We start from the raw sequence: 17,827 nt of genomic DNA, 5'->3' as shown, positions 1-17,827 counted from the left end.
TAGCTGCGTAACAATCAAAATTGAAACATAACCTCAATGGAACACAAAATAGGCCCGATGAAAAAGTATACACTGAAAAAATATCGTGAACACACCTAATGTGAAACTGAGGGATTTGTTTTTGCTGCTCAAGACCAGGCACTTCCCACTCGCAACCGCCAAAATGTGATTCTTAAAGAAAATATCAATATGAAATGTCGACTGTGTAATGAATTCACAGAGATTGTCAGTGGATGCCCTTCCTTGGCACAAACAGCATATCTTAAATGACATGATGACATGGCTCGCTGCTTTTATTACCTTCTCTGCCATGCATGTGGCTTTGACTCCGAGGTGTATCCATGGTACGACCCTGAACATGTCCAGGGCTTCATAGAAAATGATGCTTTCAAACGTTTGTGGAATAGGTCCATATACAGCCTCAGAAGAATTCCTGCCAACAAACCTGATCTTGTCCTTTTTGATAAAGCCATTGAATTTATTTATATCACTGAATTTTCTGGCCCTTTTGACAGCAACGTGATTGGCAAGATTCAGGAAAAGCATTCTAAATATGCAGACCTTGCCTTTGAAATATCTTGCTTGCATCCCAAGTACACTGTCATCAGGCTCCCTATTGTTCTCTGCGCCAAGAGATCAGGAGAGTGCCTAGGTTCTCCACTGGGAGCACATCCCCGGGTAATGCAGAAGGCTGCAGTGTTGGGGAGTCTACATATTCTCTGGAAAGTTCTTGGTGGGTTCGACTAGGCAGCATTTCCTGGGAGAAGTCCCATTTGCTGTCTGGGCTGCGTGTAGAGGGGGCGTGTGATGATGAGCCTTACAAGCCTGACTGTGCCAGGATCACCCAAACCCTCTCTGCTGCATTTTCATCTTTATCTGTAAAACATAATAATAATAATAGGATCACCCGAACCCTCTCTGCTGCATTTTTCATCTTAATCTGTAAAACATAATAATAATAAGTGCATTTATTATGCACTATTTTTCATCCAATGCGGTTGCTCAAAGCACAAGTATCAAGGGTAGTACTTGGAGAAGAAATGGGTTTTATGTTTGAACTTGAAGACAGCTAAAAATGGGGAGGTTTTGATATCAAAAGGAAGATAGTTCCAGAGGGAAGGAGCACAGAATGAGAATGATCTCTGGCCGAAGGATTTGAGATTGATCTTTGGGAAGGTAAACAGATGTTGATCATTGGATCTCAGATTTTTTGCTTGAAGTATATTTCTGGAGAATTCTTTCAGATATGCTGGTGCAATGTCACGGTACAGCTGTAGGTCAGGGATAGAACTTTGAACTTGATTCTAGCTTGTACTGGGAGTCAATAGAGACAACAAAAAATATGGGAACACCCTAAAATTTGATAGTTGTACATCAACTGAAATGTGGAGGTCATTTATACTTTAAGGTAAATGCAACTTTTTGTGTGCTTAATAGGCACTTTAGACGACAAGCTGCATGGGAAGTCTGCCTTCCACATGCACTAGGCTGTTGTGTTTGGGCGTTTGAGTCAAACATGGTGCTGGTGTGTTTCAGCATCCTTGTTTTTCGCTGTTTTTATCAAACATTGGCATTGTGTAATCATGTTTTTAACAATGTTTCATTTCACTCAAACTCAACGAGTATTGAATCAGATGCTTCACTGTATGTTAAAAATGTAATTTTTGAGTAAAATTGATATTTTATACTTATCCTGACTCATGCTCTTTGCTTGTCTTCTTCTTCTTGCTTAACATAGTGGAACACTTGTATCTCCTTAATTGAAGCCCCTTCAATGTAAAATCACTAATTGGTACTCACCAAGAGTTGCCTCCCTTGCCCCTTTGGCGGAACAGGTGTCGCCACCCTCTGGCCTCATGCTTCACTCTCTCCTCCTGATTTTATGAGCCCAACACTTGAATTTACAGGGAAATCCAAAGTGTTATGTGGGAGGATGGAGGGTTAACTTCATGAGTCAGGATAAGTATAAAATATCAATTTTACTCAAAAAAAATTACATATTTTTCCTTATCCTGACTCATGCTCTTTTGCTTGTAGAATCCTACGGAAACGGAGGTGGGCAAAACAGAATACTTTGGATTTATAGAATTAGTGATTTATATAGATATAACTGTAATAACTCCCTACGGAACTTCATAAAGGCATAGACTTAGGATAATTCCTCTATTATAAGCCATAGGTTATAATGCCATACTGGGGTATTTACATTAATAATATACTGAGATATTATAAACAACAATATCAAAGCCACTTTGATAGAGAAGCTATACCACTGAACATATATACATACTGCTAGAACTCCGTGAGTTATAAGCCAGATAATGCATGTAACAATTATGCATATTAATCTCGTAAAGACTACGCGTTAACGCTACGAGGGGGACTGTCAACTGCTGTGCGAGGACCAAGGGACCGAAATGGTGAATGCCTGAGACGCCCTCGGTGGTGATATCTCTCAGGTAGTGATTAGCAAACACCATGTTAGATTTCCAAAAGCATCCTTCCATAATTGTATTCAATGAACAGTTACCGTAGGGCGAGAGTGGAAGCTAAAGCCCTGATCTCATGGGGATTTGATGCTGTTGAGGGTCCAGTCCTGCTGCCTTGTAGGCTGGCATGACAGTTCTTATCCATATAGATATGGTGGTACGAGAGACTTCTGTCTGAGTTGTTGCCGACAAGGGAATGAATAATCGCTTGAGAAATCTTCGCTTTGTTTTGGAACGTCAGAAATAGATTTTGAGAGCTCTGACTGGGCATAGAGATAAGTCCAGTGTATCTTGAGATCCGAGAATGGAGGATAATGCAGGGATATGAAATAACCTGTCTGGTTGACCTGGTAGTTGATTTTGGCGATGAAATCCCATCTTAATCCCAGGTGTGCTGTGTTTTGATTGTCATCAAACTGTATCCTCTCATAATCTAGTGCGTGAATTTCCAACATCCTGGCTGCTGTGGCTAGAGATAACAGGAAAAGCCGCTTTCTGTGAGAGAAATTCAAAGTTTGTCGATTCCAACGGTTCATAAGCCTCACTTGTGAGGTGTTGTAACACTATATTCAGATCCCAAGCTGGGCGTGGAACTTCCGCTTTGGTCCTCCAATCGAAAGCACGTGAGTAAGGCCAGTAACTCTGGAGTTCTTGTCAATTTGACACCCGCTCTCATGGTAATCACAGAACTAAGCTGCAAGATATGTTGACAATGTCGAGCCTTTTAAATGTTTGTTTTGCCGTAGTAACACAAATAATCTGCCACTTGTGGATGAGTAGCATCTCTTGCTGTAAATCCCTTTATTTGCTGCGCAATTTCAAAACTGTGCCACTTGTCGCCGCATTGCCACGCGTAGAATAGCGTAAGGCAAGCGCGACCGCTTTTGCCACCCTGGTAGAATACCCTCTTGTTTAAACACATTTTAATACAGTCCATACGCGAAGTTGGAATACTTCTGGCTCCGCACCTGTTTGGTGTGTGGATGTATTAATAGATTTGAGCGCTTTGGGTAGCTCTAGTGTTGGTTGACCGATTTCTTGAATTAGAATGGGAAACACGCTCTGGCCGCCAGTAGGGCGCACCAAAGTGAGTTGGAGGCTCTGTGTTTGTCTGATTTTCTGTAACACTTGAGGTATTATTGCTGGCGGCGGAAACGCTGCACGCATTGAGGCCTTCCCAGGATATGCTTAGAGCCGCCCGCTGCCCATGCTTGTGGGTCTGGGACTGGTGACACGTAATGTCGGTAGCTGATTGTTGAAGCGCAGTTATGAATAGATCTACTAGCGGGCCCTATTTGCTTGATTATCTGTGCAAATATTTCTGTATTGAGCATCCATTCTGTCGGTGACGGTTGATGTGGCCGAGAGTGCGCCTGCTAGTACATTCTTGGCTCCGGGAATGTGACATGCTCTGACATGTAGGTTTAGATCGCGGTATTAGATCGAACAGTTGAAAGCTTAAAGTCAATAGGTTCAGTGATCTTGTTGAACCTTGTTTGTTCACATAGAACGCCACTGTCGAAGTTGTCGGTATGAATCATTGGCGCGATTCTGTAGAATGGTGCTCCAATGAAGTATGGCGCTGATTACAGCTTTCATCTCTAACATGTTTATATGGAGCTTGCTTTCTTGCTGATTCCATAACCCTGATGCCGTCCGGGTTGGCGCAGATGAGCTCCCCAACCTTGGAGCCACGCTGCCTACATATAGATGGGTTTTGAATTCCTGCTCTTCTAAACAAATACCTTCGCAAACATTCGACCTCCTGGTCCACCATAGTAGATGAGGTCTGAGACGTTTCGGTAGACTGAATGGTTGTAGGTCGTCGAGATGTGCATTGATGAAGACCTGTATTGGGCGTAACTGTAATCTGCCTGAGACTGTCATGTCTTGGGCTGATGTGAGGAGACCCAACACGCTCTGCCATTGTCGTAGTGGTAACGGAGAGAGTAGAGCTGGCGGAATGGTCTGTTGGATCTTGAGCCAACGGTCTTCTGGTACGACGATACGGTTGTGATTCGTGATAAATCGAATGCCTAGGAACTGCAGATCTTGGCGATGGTACTAGGTCCGACTTGAGTAAGTTTACTAACCATCCTAGCTGTGTTAGTAGCTTTATGATGTAGTTTAACTGTAGTTTGAGACGCTGTGGATCTTGATCTACTTGTATCCCGTCACGAGGTAGAACGCGACTGCGAGCCCTAGACGATGTAGATAGGTGACAATAGGTTTCGCTATCCTCGCGGAATAGCCAGGGGCTGATGATATGCCGAATGGGAGAGTACTTTCCATTGGTAATGTAGCCCGCCTAGTGTAAATCTTAGATATTTCCTGATTCGGGATGTATCGGGATATGTAGATATGCGCCTTGCAGATCTATACTGGCCATGTAATCCATGGGGCTTAATCAACTGTCAGAACTGAGGAAGGTGTATCATGCTAAACTTTGGTGGTTTGCGAGATAATTCCTGCTGAAAAAGCTCATGTTGTAAATGAGTCTGTATTTCTCCTTGGAGTTTTTCTTGGGTACTAGGAAAACTGGGGAGTAGAAGCCTGGTTCGATGTTTACTTGATCTAGTACTTCTATGGCCTGCTTGGTTATGAGTGATGTAACCGCCTCTTTAACTTTGGTAGTTGTTGTGCCTGTAAGTCTAACTTGTAAGGGTTGACTGTCAGCGAGGCGCGGCCTGTAGTGGGATACTTAAACTGTTTGAAGAATGTTGGAGACATAAGGGTCTTTTAACATTCCCCAGTTCTCCCAGTGTAGTTGGAGGCGCCCACCCACTTGTGACGGTTGTACTGGAACGGCTGGGGTGGAAGACTCCAGTCGCTCAACCTGTCTTTCAGCTTATAGTTGCGGGAACCTCTGGGTGTCCTGCCTCTTCCTGACCCTCCTCTATAGTTGCCATATGGGCTTACGAAAAGAATCTTTTCCTGGCGCTGGCTATCTTCCTATCCCGCTTTCTGTAGTCCCGAAACTTAGATCTCCCTGAGTATCTTTGTGAAGTCTGCCTGATGACGCTGGCTAGCGGTCCATCGACTTGATCATAAGGACTTCTCTGGAGTCCTTAGTGACTTCCTTTGGAGACTTTGTCTATTCCTCCGCCAAAGATGTTTGGGGATGACCACGGGCTGTATAGAGTGGAGCTGTAAAGTTCTCACCCCAGCTGCAGGAAGCGAGGAGGCCTTGACGACGAAGCTAAGGTCAGTGCTGCTGAGACAGATGTGAGATGATCTGTAAGGAACTGCTGGTCCTTCTTTGCATCAGTAGGGCCGAGTAGATCATCCTATCATCTTCAGAGGTCGATACGTAAATCTGGTGATAAGTGTCTCATTGATCGCTCTAGATCTATTTAGGCCAAAACATGCGCCTCGCCATGTTTTCTATCTGCACCAGCTTGGCATCGCCAATCTTGTAGTTCTTGTTCTTAACATCGCTGATCAGCTTGTAGTTTTCATCGATGTCTTGTGCCTTCAGGAAGGGGTCCATGTTGTGCGTGGAGAACTTCTTAGCTGAAAGTTCGGCAGATGTGGTGTCTGCACTTTCGTGAGCTTTAATGAAGGCTGTATCTAGATTATGTGGCACCGCAGCAATCGGGTCGATCGGAGGTAAGGTGATGGCGCCTGCATCGCCTTCCTTCATCAGGTATGTCTGCGCTGAGTTGCCACTCTTGGACGGTGAAGATAAATCTAGGTTGTTTACCATCCAATATCTTATCTCAGCGCCTGAGAAGATGATGCCTCCATCATCTTCTGTACCAGCATCGGAGATGAGAGGTTGATGCTCTTCTGATGGTGACCTGTGGGCTGCTATCTCTATGTCGGGTGACACTCGGGAGACCTGAGTGTAGACCTGTGTGCCGACTTGTGTGTGATGACCTGCGCAGGTGATGTACGCGGAGATCGGGCGCGGAGAACGGCGCGGAGATCGCCTAGGTGATCTGGCGCCTATGGGAAGACCTAGATCTGCGCGAGGAGAATGTTGACGGCTTCGCGGAAGCTCTTGAATAGTCCCTCGACGCCCTTCTGGACGATGACGATCTGTGTGACGGCCTTCGCAGCAGCCTCTCTGCCCCGACCTGGGGAGCGGCGCCTTGACTTCCGCGGACGGTTTCCGCGGACGCCTGGTGGTCTGAGTCTGCATCTGAGGATGAGGCCGAGGACGGTGACGATCTCTCCGCCGCCTTCGCTGGCCTTCGCGAAGACTGTACATCTGCGCCCTTCGCCGAGGTGGTCTGTGACTTCCTTCTCGGCTGCTTCGCCGTGGCTGCTACGCTGACTGGGGTGCCTCTGGGGTATCGCCTCATGCTGCTCGGCCCTGGGCTGGCTGCTTCCCCGACTGTAGTGGCCCTCCATCATGGTCATGATCTGCCGCAACAGCTCGCCTGGGATGGTCTGGCGACGGCGAGTCGGTGCCCTCTCTGCGATGACAGCTGCTGAGCCCTCAGGGAAGTCGCCTGACATCAGTGTAGAGGCATCAGGCTGCATGGCGATCTCTGCTGATGTCACTGTAGCTGTCACCGGTCGCTTCTTGTGGCGTGACGCCAGGGATGATGATCGGCTGATCATCGAGAGGCCCAGTTCGGGCGGCTGGAACGATCTCGCTGAGAAAGTTCTTGACGACTTCGTGACTTCCCCTTGATGTCGACGCTGCCCTGGGGTCCGGGTCTGCGCTGGGAAGACGCCGTGGCCCTCTTGGACTTTAGCTGCGATGACGGACGCCTGGGGAGGCAGGACGCTTCTTAGAGGTGGCGGACTGCATCCCACGCCCATCTTCCGACGGAGTCTCTTGCGTAAACACCAGACGGGAGGGGTCTATCGACAGCAGCTGACTGGAAGGGGAACTGGCTGTATCGGCCATGTCTAACCCTTTGTTTGCGCGACCTATTCGCGGTACGCCTCACGACGCAAAGATATTTATGAAAAGCAGAATTGATAGATTAATGCAGTAACTGCAACGTATCAAACGCACAAGGCGAAGCACAACTAGGGCATAATACATGGGTCAGCAACCTAAAACGTAAATTGCAAATAGTACAGATTTTCATCAACGTAAATACTAGCTGAACAATCACTTAACTCACGGAATAAACAGTAGAAATACGATTAAATATCAATGCAAATTAATGAAGGATACTAGCTATACCTCTATAGTAACCTATAAGAGGTAATAAACTAAGAAAACCAAAGGATATAGTGTGTAAGGAGACACAGGCGCTCTCACATCCTGCTCACTGGGCGAAGAAGGAGAGAGTGAAGCATGAGGCCAGAGGGTGGCGACACCTGTTCCCGCCAAAAGGGGCAAGGGAGGCAACTCGTGGTGAGTACCAATTAGTGATTTTACATTGAAGGGAGCTTCAATTAAGGAGATACAAGTGTTCCACTATGTTCGCAAGAAGAAGAAGACAAGCAAAAGAGCATGAGTCAGGATAAGGAACATCCATGAAATCGGTCGATCAAAAGTGCACACAACACTCAAACTAGCGAGATGGCTACCTCATCTTTCTTTGGTTTGATTCATTGCTACTTGGAATAGCAATCAACCATCATTTCAGCAAGATTTGACCTCTTGGCATGTCGAAACACCTCTATTGCAATATCCCGAGACACAGCAGCATGTCTCAGGTATTGTAATTGTTGCGCTTTTGAAATAGACCTTGCAAGAAACTTTGAACAGCATCAAATACACCCGAAGTACACTTAGGACCATAGTGATTGGCACCATCTATTGGTGAAGTGGTAAAGGGAGAAAAACTGAGGAATGTTACCCATTATATCCTGCTATATGCCTGGAGAGCGGGACCTGGTTGTATCAAACTTTAATGAAGCATTAACGTGTCATTAAACATTCGTTAACTAATGTATCATTAAAATATGTTGTACTAACGTTTTAATGACGTCGTGTTGTCATTAGTGCGTCTTTAAGTTAATGAAGGTTCTGGGGTATCATTAGAGCGTCATTAACTTCCTGGAAAAAGTGTACGTTGTGCCAGAATTTCGTTTGCGCAGCATTGGATCTACCCACAGCTATAAAATTACACAGAAATGTAGAATATAAAATTGCCTATACCATAGTGTAAACTCAAGTGCAAATACTTAGGCTGTTTGAAAAATAGACACTGCTATATGTTATCCCGAATTTCGCTATACGGCGGGGGACACCAGAAATGGGCTTCACTCATTGTACCCATGTGGGGATTCGAACCCGGGGTCTTCGGCGTGACGAGCCAACGCTTTAACCACAAGACTACCCAACCGCCCCTCTAACATCAACACATATACCAAGTTTTACTGCATTTTGAACTGAAATGTACCTTTCAATTTAGACCAAAGATCAAATTAGTGTCAAAACTTAAAATATCTGAAAAATGGAGCTAAAATACTGAACCCTACTACTTACTGCACATGAACCAATTTTCAATTCACTGAGATTAACAATGGCAGAACAATTTTCTAAATTATTGTGGTAATATTGAATTTTGGATTTAAACGTCTCAAACAAATTCAGTTTCATCATTGATGGATATAACCATTTGACATCTCTGTTCCAGTGTTCCAGAGGTTAATAAAGTTAATTAGGAGGAAATGTCCACTACTGATGTCCCTGATCACAAAGCCTCCCCAAAACTTTTGAAACTACATATTGCGGCCATCTGGGTTGAAACTTTTAGAGAGGAAGATGCCATATTTTATGTGTTTTTCAAATCAAAGTTGGAGACTTTGCATCCATATTGAATTCAAATTTTCACGAGCAAACCTCCACACTAAAATGTCCATTAAAACTATTTTGGAGAAGTAAAAAGGATAAAACATACATATAAATAACATCCCCAGCAGATGACTTTTACCAACTATAACCCCCATGGCCTTGCAGACCAGGTGAATATATATTTTTGTGTACCTGTCCCTAACTTGAGGTGAGTCAGGATTCCCATTATCAGAAGCATAAGAATCTTCATCATCAAAATCATCCATCCTATTCTGCAACATGACTTGGCTTGAGGATGGAACCTGCAATTGTTTCTTCAGCCTCTGTGATGTTGATACTTGTGGTGGTTGCAATTGTAGTGGAGCATTGACAGAATGTTGCCACATAGTTGTTTGGATTTGACTTCTTGTGGCACATTTTTGGTTTGATTCAGACAAGTTCAATGTGTCCACATTGCTCTTCATGTCCCTCATGTCATGGTCCTCTTTTTCAACTTTATCCTCTATCCATTTCTCTTCTCTGAAAACATTAATACTGAATCAATCTAAGCTCAACACAATCCTACTTTCAACATTCTGCACTATAAATCCCCCCCCCCCCAAAAAAAAAACTAGAGAGGCATTATCATCAATTGCAAACACAGAAGCAGCTCCTTCTCCAACTTCCCCCAACACCAATTTGATTTCATCTGACATCACAAATACCTACCCATGTTTACCTGTTATGTTGTCTAAAGCAGAACAATACAGTCCTCTATCTGCAGCTTATAATGTTATAAGCTTTGGTGAGGTAAAATACATGCCTTATACAGAAAAAGTTTGAAAGAGAAAGTAGGATGCCTCTTGTGACTGTAACAACTGAGCTATTAGGCAAATGGCATGAACTCCTGTCTTAATAATTTCAACTCCAGTGCTAAAACAAAACTGCACATGCCTTGAGCTACTGCCTTTAACTGCTAATATACAGAAAAAACAGATTGTGCTTTATTGTGAACATCAATTTTCCAAGATACATCAAGTCAATTCTCCTGTCTTAATAATTTCAACTCCAGTGCTAAAACAAAACTGCACATGCCTTGAGCTACTGCCTTTAACTGCTAATATACAGAAAAAACAGATTGTGCTTTATTGTGAACATCAATTTTCCAAGATACATCAAGTCAATTCTCGAGAGGAACAAAGAGTCATAATACTTCCAGACAGTATTTAATAGTTCAAGTGGAGGTGCTCAAATCAGCAAAACAAAACTATTTGGGCAGAAATGCTGTCACTGGCTGATACAAAGACTTGTATGCAGCATATATTAACTATATAATCTATGTTGTGAAGCTTAGCAGCTTCTGTTACGGAAGTCAGGATGTCTCACTGAGGGACCGTTCATAATTTGTGGCTTGGGGGAATGATTATGATTTTTATGGAGAAGCATGTACAATGTGAATGAACCCCCCCCCCACACACACACACACAAAATGCATATATTTATATTATATGTACAAAATCAGTGACACACCCCTTATACATGTGTACAAAATTGATGACAATGGGTGACATCCCCCACCCCAAAACACAAAACAAAACAAATCAAAACAAGAAAAACTTGTGTCCAGGGACATGGATGCCCCCACTGCTGTAGGAAGAGTTCACACATTCAGGGTCCCACTGAAGTACTTGAAAACAATGTGTTGAGGGGTTAGATAACACAACCTATTATCATATTAAGATCAATAATTGAACAAAATTCACAAATAAATTCAATAAACATTTATGCAACTATGAGATGCACACCTTTCGAGTCCCAATGAAACACACGTATAAGCTTAATCAATTCTGTTGAGCAGTTTTTGTGGAGAAGTGGGCACTATCATCAGAGAGAAATTCAACAAAATTTATCTCTAAACATACACAAAATATACAAAAACAAAATATGAGATGCACACCTTTAGAGTCTCTATAAAAGACATATGTAAGCTAAATGAGTTTTGTGCAGTGGTTTTTGAGGAGAAGTGGATAAAGTACACCCCCTGTTGTTTGGGACGAACAGGATGAATAGAACCAAATTCAACTAAGTTCAAACATCTGTAGAAGTGACAAAATTAAGAAATTGGATGAACAAGGTATGAGATGCACACCTTTAGAGATCCAATGAAACACACGTAGAAGCTCAATCAATTCTGTTGAGCAGCTTTTGTGGAGAAGTGGATAGACTTCATCCCTTATAACACTATGTAGTAGATACAATGATAGTCCGAGACCAAGTCCAACAAAAGCCTCTGCAAAGCCTTATTTCACAAATAAACCCCCAGTTAACTTCCCGGCCCCACGTGGCACTACTGTGCCGCTATGACGTGTTGACAGCAGGTTCACATTGTACCGTACGGTATGATCAATAATTCCTCTCTAACGAACCCTCTCCCTGGCCCATCTCTCAAGTAGTACAAGTTCGGCTCGTCGACTTTTATCTATGTTGTAAGTTTTGACTGACCATATCGGATCGGTGGCTCGCTTACGACTATCACCCTTGTGTTCCCCCGGCTGGTATAGGTACCTCACGAGGGCCCTATCTGGTATCTGTTTCTCTTTCCCACGCAATGGCGCAGCCGACTCTGCCACTATTGATTTTAGTTTGATAGCGTCGGCTGGTTTCTTGCCGGTGAGACCGATTTCGTGGTTGATGGCTGACACCACCTGAGGTAGCCGCGCTACCCATTCAGTCGATCGCTTCCCCGGGTTGGTCATCTCTCTCGCATACTGATGCCCAAATAAGCGCTCTGCCAAAGTCCGATTGAATCTCTCAACTATGGCTTGGCTACGATGAGCCCCGGCAGCACCACGCCTGACCTTGGTATCGTGTTTGTCTAGCAGGTGTGACACAGCACCCATGAACTCCCGCCAGGGGTCGACTTGCAGCTCTGTGGGCCACGTCAGCGGACTGCGTTTGTACATGCGGTCGAATCCGCGGGCTACCTGGGCCGAGTCTTTCACGGTCAAGGGTTCGGCTTCCTTGTAGCAACTGGCAACGTCCACAATGGTTAGGGCATACTTGTACCTCTTGTCGTGGGGTAGGAATAGGAGGTCGGCCTGGTGAACGCTATTGGGTATGTTAATACCGAACTTCCTTCTAGGCACGTAGCGTGGTGCCGGTAAATAGATCTGCCACAGGGCTTGTTTTTCAAGCCATGCTTTGGCCTCGTCCGGTGGTACTCGAGCCAATTTGGGCAGCTTATGTACGGCGCCAGCACCTTTCCAGTACCCACGCGGGCTGTAGTAAATAGCCTCAAACTTTCTTTGGTTCCGTGACATCCTGACATATATACACCTATGTTCTTGGTTCAATTTTCTCATGCCCGTACGCGTACGTGTTGATCCCATCAATAGCTATCCAACGCTTAGTGTCCATCGGCGACAGGGACGTCTTGTTTATAGTCTTGTTTAACAGGCCAGTTGAATTTGATGTGGCTTTTCTTCATGTGTAGCGCAACTAGGTCGTCGGTGAATATCTTGCTCCGGTTGAATGCCTGGCTGGCTATCAGTCTCCTGAGCTTGTCTTCCTCATTCGACCGAACCAGCTTCACGGTCACGCGTTTCCTCAGGTTCTCCATAGTCTTACCGAACACCGAGTTGTTCATGAGCTTGTAGAGGTTTTTCTCAAAGTCGCTGGTGGCCAGCTTTCGCAGGTCCGTGTTCATTCTGATGTAAGGCTCCATCCAGGGGCTCTGGTTGAACACGAGCACCCTGTGTATTTTGGTCAGCCTCATACCCAACGACAGGTACAGCTGTAGGTTGCGATAGTGAACGATGTACTTGGTCTTATTCATTAAGTTGGGCACTAGTTTTTCAACGTCTGCCACCTGCCCACCTAACAAGTTATGTTGGTACTCAGACATCCAGTCTGGGTTAACCCTCATACGTTCGGGGGCCAGGGGGGTAGCTGTTGTGTGATGTGTGTAATGCCTTGGGGTATTCTAAGTCCACCTCGAGGATATAGCCTTTGTTCGAATCTGGCGCGATGCTCATAACATCGATCTCGTGCGATGCCCATTCGAACCCCCCTGTGGGTAGATACTGGCTCATGGCCCAGCCGTACAGGTTGTTGGCGTCGAGGTAGAGAATATGATTGGTTGGCTTGCTCGGGTCATAGCCCTTCACGTATTGATTATTTGCTTTCGCGTATCGTTTGGTAGCCATGGAAATCCCACCTTGCAAGCCTTTCTCAATGAATAGGTGCATGTCGTAATCGGTGAGCAATTCCAACTTAACTCCGGTCTTTTTCAGCAATGCATCCCACGACAGACCTGGGCTGGTGTAGTACCATGTGGGGTCGAGTTGGTACTGCTTAAAACACGTCCTCCTAAACGTCTCAAACACGACATTACAAACATTACAAACAGTACATCTGTCTTCAAGTACAGGTCGTGATAGTCACCCAGATTCTTACAGCCCAGTTTATTCCATACGTTAATCGCGTGCGAGTAATCGTCTTGGGTGATTGTCGAGTCGGTCAGGTTGCTGTAAAATTCTCTGATGGGGGGTAGTCGGGTCTCGGCGAACTTGGCCCAGCCATCCATGTACTCGTAGGGGTACACACCCTTCCTCATCAGCAGGGGTCGAGTCTCGGCATCGGTATATCGATCGGTGATGGGGAAGGTATCGTTGGCCTTGACCAGACTGTCGAGTGACGACAGGAGGAACTGAACTGAGTCGATGAACCTCAGGCCATTCAAGCTGTAGGAGATGTATCTCTCCATGTTGTTGGGTATGTACATCAGGTTGCCGTCGACTTTCGCGATGGCCTGCATGATCAAGTGAGAGTCATACCCTCTCAAGTTGTGGAAGACCACGGGGGATGTTTATTGTCTAGGGGGTGATTCTAAGCTTGAGGTTACACACGCTGTGAGCGGCGCCTCTATACTTGCCGGCGACATGGCAGTGATCTCTCACCGAATCACCGTTCAGTGGGCTATCACACACGTGGCAGTGAGTGCTGCAGGCTGTGTATAGTGCATTCCTAATACTTTTCTCTTCCTCCTGCAAACACTTTAGAAACTTTTCAGCCGTGTCGGGACCCCTGTACACTACGGGAGCTTTCGTTTCCCCATCACATCGGACGACCACGTATCCAAACCCACAGGCCTCGTGCTCCTGTGTTTTTTGTGTGGCTAGGGTACCCCCGGCAGCCTCAACAGGTTTGACCAAGGCTTCAAAGTCGGCGTAAATGACATAAGGCACAGACATTTGGTTCTTGTGGTTGTCGAATTTTAGGATATTGTGACCTTCCTTAGGCATGTCGACTCGTATGGCCGTCTGCCCCACACCTTGACAATCCTCCCGGTGGGATTCTAATAAATCATCTCGTGTGAAACCGTGTAGGCATCATATGCAAAAGTGTTTTTTCCCATCGTGTTTCGACTGGTCGTGCAACAGCCTGCTAAGGTGTTTTATCCACGTGTAGTGATACTTATCGCCTCGCTGGGTCATGAATATATTGATCACGTGGTGGGGTCCCCCCAACATTGGACTGACCCTGTGCACTATTGTTGTGTTACCTTCGTGCCCTAAGACGTTTATGGCTATATTATTCTGTTTTTCTACTTAAGTGATCTGGGATATGGGGGTGGGTTCATCTATACCATCCCAGTTGAGCCCATCATCTTGGGGATAGCTGGAAAGCCTGTCCGAATGAGTGTCAGCTGGAAACAAGGCTGACCTGATAGCTAACCTCAGGCAATCGTCTCCTCTATTCTTGACGTTGACCATGGCCTGGTTTGCTTTGTAGTAGGGGGGCAAGTCTATGTACGACCCGCCTCTGAATGGCACGTAGTTAGCTATGTCTAGATAAACATTATCGATTTTATTCACGACCCACCCGGACCCCATGTGTGTGTAGCGTTCTAGGTATTCTCGTATCTGCTGAAAACTGGTATCGATTGACTCGTCTATAGTCTCGGTATGAGTCACGACTTCTTGTTTACCTCCTAAGTAAGGCTGAACGTACTCAATGACCCCAGCGGGGGTTCCCCCCTGCTGTTTATCGAGTGACATTTTCACTGTGATTTGAAACTTTATACTTCCCAAATCGTTTAGTTCCTCATTGACTTTATCAGCGATTAGAGGCTTGATATCGGCGATGTCTATGTTCCTATCAACATGCATGCGCCAGCCTCTCAAATAGTTACCTACAGCGCGCTCAGTGCACATGAACTCTAGGTCAATAGCTCTCTTCTGCCGTAATAGTTCTACAAGCTGTGGTTTCCTCATACAGGAATAACCTACTAAACCCAAATCGCGTGCCTCTTGTTTCAATTGTTTTACAGTGTGGGGCTTTGCTACGGGGTCGTGTAATAATAATGCGACTAACCCGGTGTAACAGGCCAGAGTATACCCCTGTCCCAGACTATACCCGGGGTTAAACTGGGCTAGCCTAGTCCCCCGGTTGGGGCCTCCTCCTGTGTCATTTCTTGGGCAGCATCCATCTTGTATACTATTATTATTATTTTTCCCCTCCTTAAATTGGCAATGCTTCGCCGTGATAATCGCCGCCGTCACCGGGGCTAAAAACATACCATATTTGTGGTACAGCAGGCAGCTGACGGCGCTCAGGGCGTGTTGGATAAATGGGTCCTTCTCGAGGTCCTCCCACAGGCGTTCCGGGGGAATGGGGAGGACATACGATGCCAAACCGGTGTAGATCTGCGTCATTGTTGAGCCTATAGTCTTCGTCATCTCGGCCCCGAGCCGGGACTCGTATCTTGCGTACAGCTTATCGACCTCATCGGCTGACAGTTTCTGGATTTTATCAGGGGTATAGTCCCCAAAGTATTGTTTGGCCTTGCCCCCGACCGCCAGCGCTACCAGTTTCTCTCGCTTCTCGTCATCAGGTCGCTTATCACCCTCCAACAGTTGTTCGAGCAGTTCATCACACTCCATCTTATAATATATCAAGCGATTTTTAACTCTAATGATATAATAACCGATACAGGCGAACCACAGCGAAATGAAGGTTAAATTGCACACGATGAGCACTTCACAAACCATTGCTTAGCATTTGCTTAGCTTTGCTTAGCTTTGTTTAGCATTTACTTAGCATTGCTAAGCTAAAACACCCTATAGGCCACGGGCTGGTCGGTCTTGAGCACGAGCTTAGCATGTTTAGTTTCAGCGAGCTGTTTCTTTACCCGTTCCCGTTCTAGTTTGCTCATCACATCGTTCTCTCTCAAACATTCCTCGAACGAATCCCTGTCCTTGCAGTGGAATAAGGCCACCCATCGCGTCTGCTCCCTGAGGACTTTCAACACCGAGTTGAACTTCTGCGTTAGCACCCAGACGCTGTGATTTGCGTGCCGGCAGGAGAAGGCCAGGTACGATAGCATGTCTCTCTTTTTTGTTATCTCCCGATTAGCGCTGCAGTTGTCCAGTATGAACAGCGTCGACTCCCCTTTAAATTTGTTGTGATAAGCTTTCAACCAGTCCTGCAGACGTGTCCCCGGGTCGACTCTGTGTACGCCCGGGTCCGTCATCACCCAAGGTCTTTCCGTGTACGTTCTATTCATGTGCAGAGTAGGGCACATGATAACGATTTTAACAAACACATCCCGGTAGTACCCCTCCAACATATCCAGCACGAAAACGGTCTTCCCACAGCCTGTCTGCCCGCACACTATGGCGCAGTGTGGGTCGCGGGGCAAATCAATAGATGGCTTGCACGAATCTCCCATTGTCTATATTAAGTTGCACGTCCATAACAACATACAGATATAATTTCAACTTGCCCGCGGGTTGAGCCTTCTTGGTGATCTGGATTGTTATCCCCTCGCTGCCGTTGTCGATGTGGCGACCGCTACCGTGCAGTTTATCGTCATCCGTTGATCGCATGTCCAACCACAGCGCGTACTTGGTGGTCAGGTATTCACCGATCTGCACATAGGATAGGTCCAGGTCTTTGGTTATGTATGGGTGTTGTTTGATAGCTGGTAGCCTTTTTATCTCATCCCATTGCTGGTACGCCCTCATACCATGACTGAACAGCTGGTTGGGCACGCCCTCGATGGTCACTTCCACCTTTTCAATCTCGGGGTTGAAAAACTTCTCGCTGTCCCTTCGGAACGGCTCGTAATCCTCCACGGGGACGATCAGGATACCTTTCATCGAACCCACCGGCACGTTCAGATTGATATTCCACACAGTGTCGCTCTTATCCCGCACGACCGATCTATGCCTCAGTATGCGGTCGTACAGGATGGCCACCTTCCCCGAATACTGGTTTCGAACCTGCCTGGCCAGCTCCGGGCTAGTGACCATGTCGAACTCCAGAGAGATGTTGTCGATGGTGTAACTGGCTTCATCACCGTTCGGTGTACGCACGACTTTGGTGTAGTCGTTAAACGTGAGCTCGTATTCAAGCCTATCACCCAGCTCGGCCTGGTAAAACGGTGCGTGTCCCGTGAGCAACTCGAAGTCGAGCGGCACGCAGAACCTGTTCCCGTATGGTTGGGCGATGGCCTTTTCACCGTCCGAGATCTTGTCTAGCTGGTCTTACGTGAAGCCGTACCCCACGCACAACCGAGCCGATTTGCTGATACCTTGGTACACGTCATTGATGCGTTCTCCCTCGCTTTTCCAGAGGTCCCCATAGC

General features: G+C 46.0%; 1 protein-coding gene across 1 annotated transcript in view; it reads right to left on the bottom strand.

Moving 5' to 3' along the window:
* Window positions 1–17,827, bottom strand: part of LOC124282195 (ankyrin repeat domain-containing protein 26-like) — an 895,780-nt gene that overhangs the window by 585,231 nt on the left and 292,722 nt on the right. Inside the window, exon 17 of the mRNA XM_046718159.1 lies at window positions 9,391–9,717. Within this exon, the coding sequence (XP_046574115.1) occupies window positions 9,391–9,717 (327 nt within the window). The remainder of the gene's footprint in view (window positions 1–9,390; window positions 9,718–17,827) is intronic.

The sequence above is a fragment of the Haliotis rubra genome, unplaced genomic scaffold (genome assembly GCF_003918875.1).
Source record: "Haliotis rubra isolate DU_JTF1 unplaced genomic scaffold, ASM391887v1 Scf295, whole genome shotgun sequence".
NCBI lineage: Eukaryota > Metazoa > Mollusca > Gastropoda > Lepetellida > Haliotidae > Haliotis > Haliotis rubra.
Note: the sequence above shows the minus strand (reverse complement) of the source record. Positions and strands in the feature narration are given on the sequence as shown.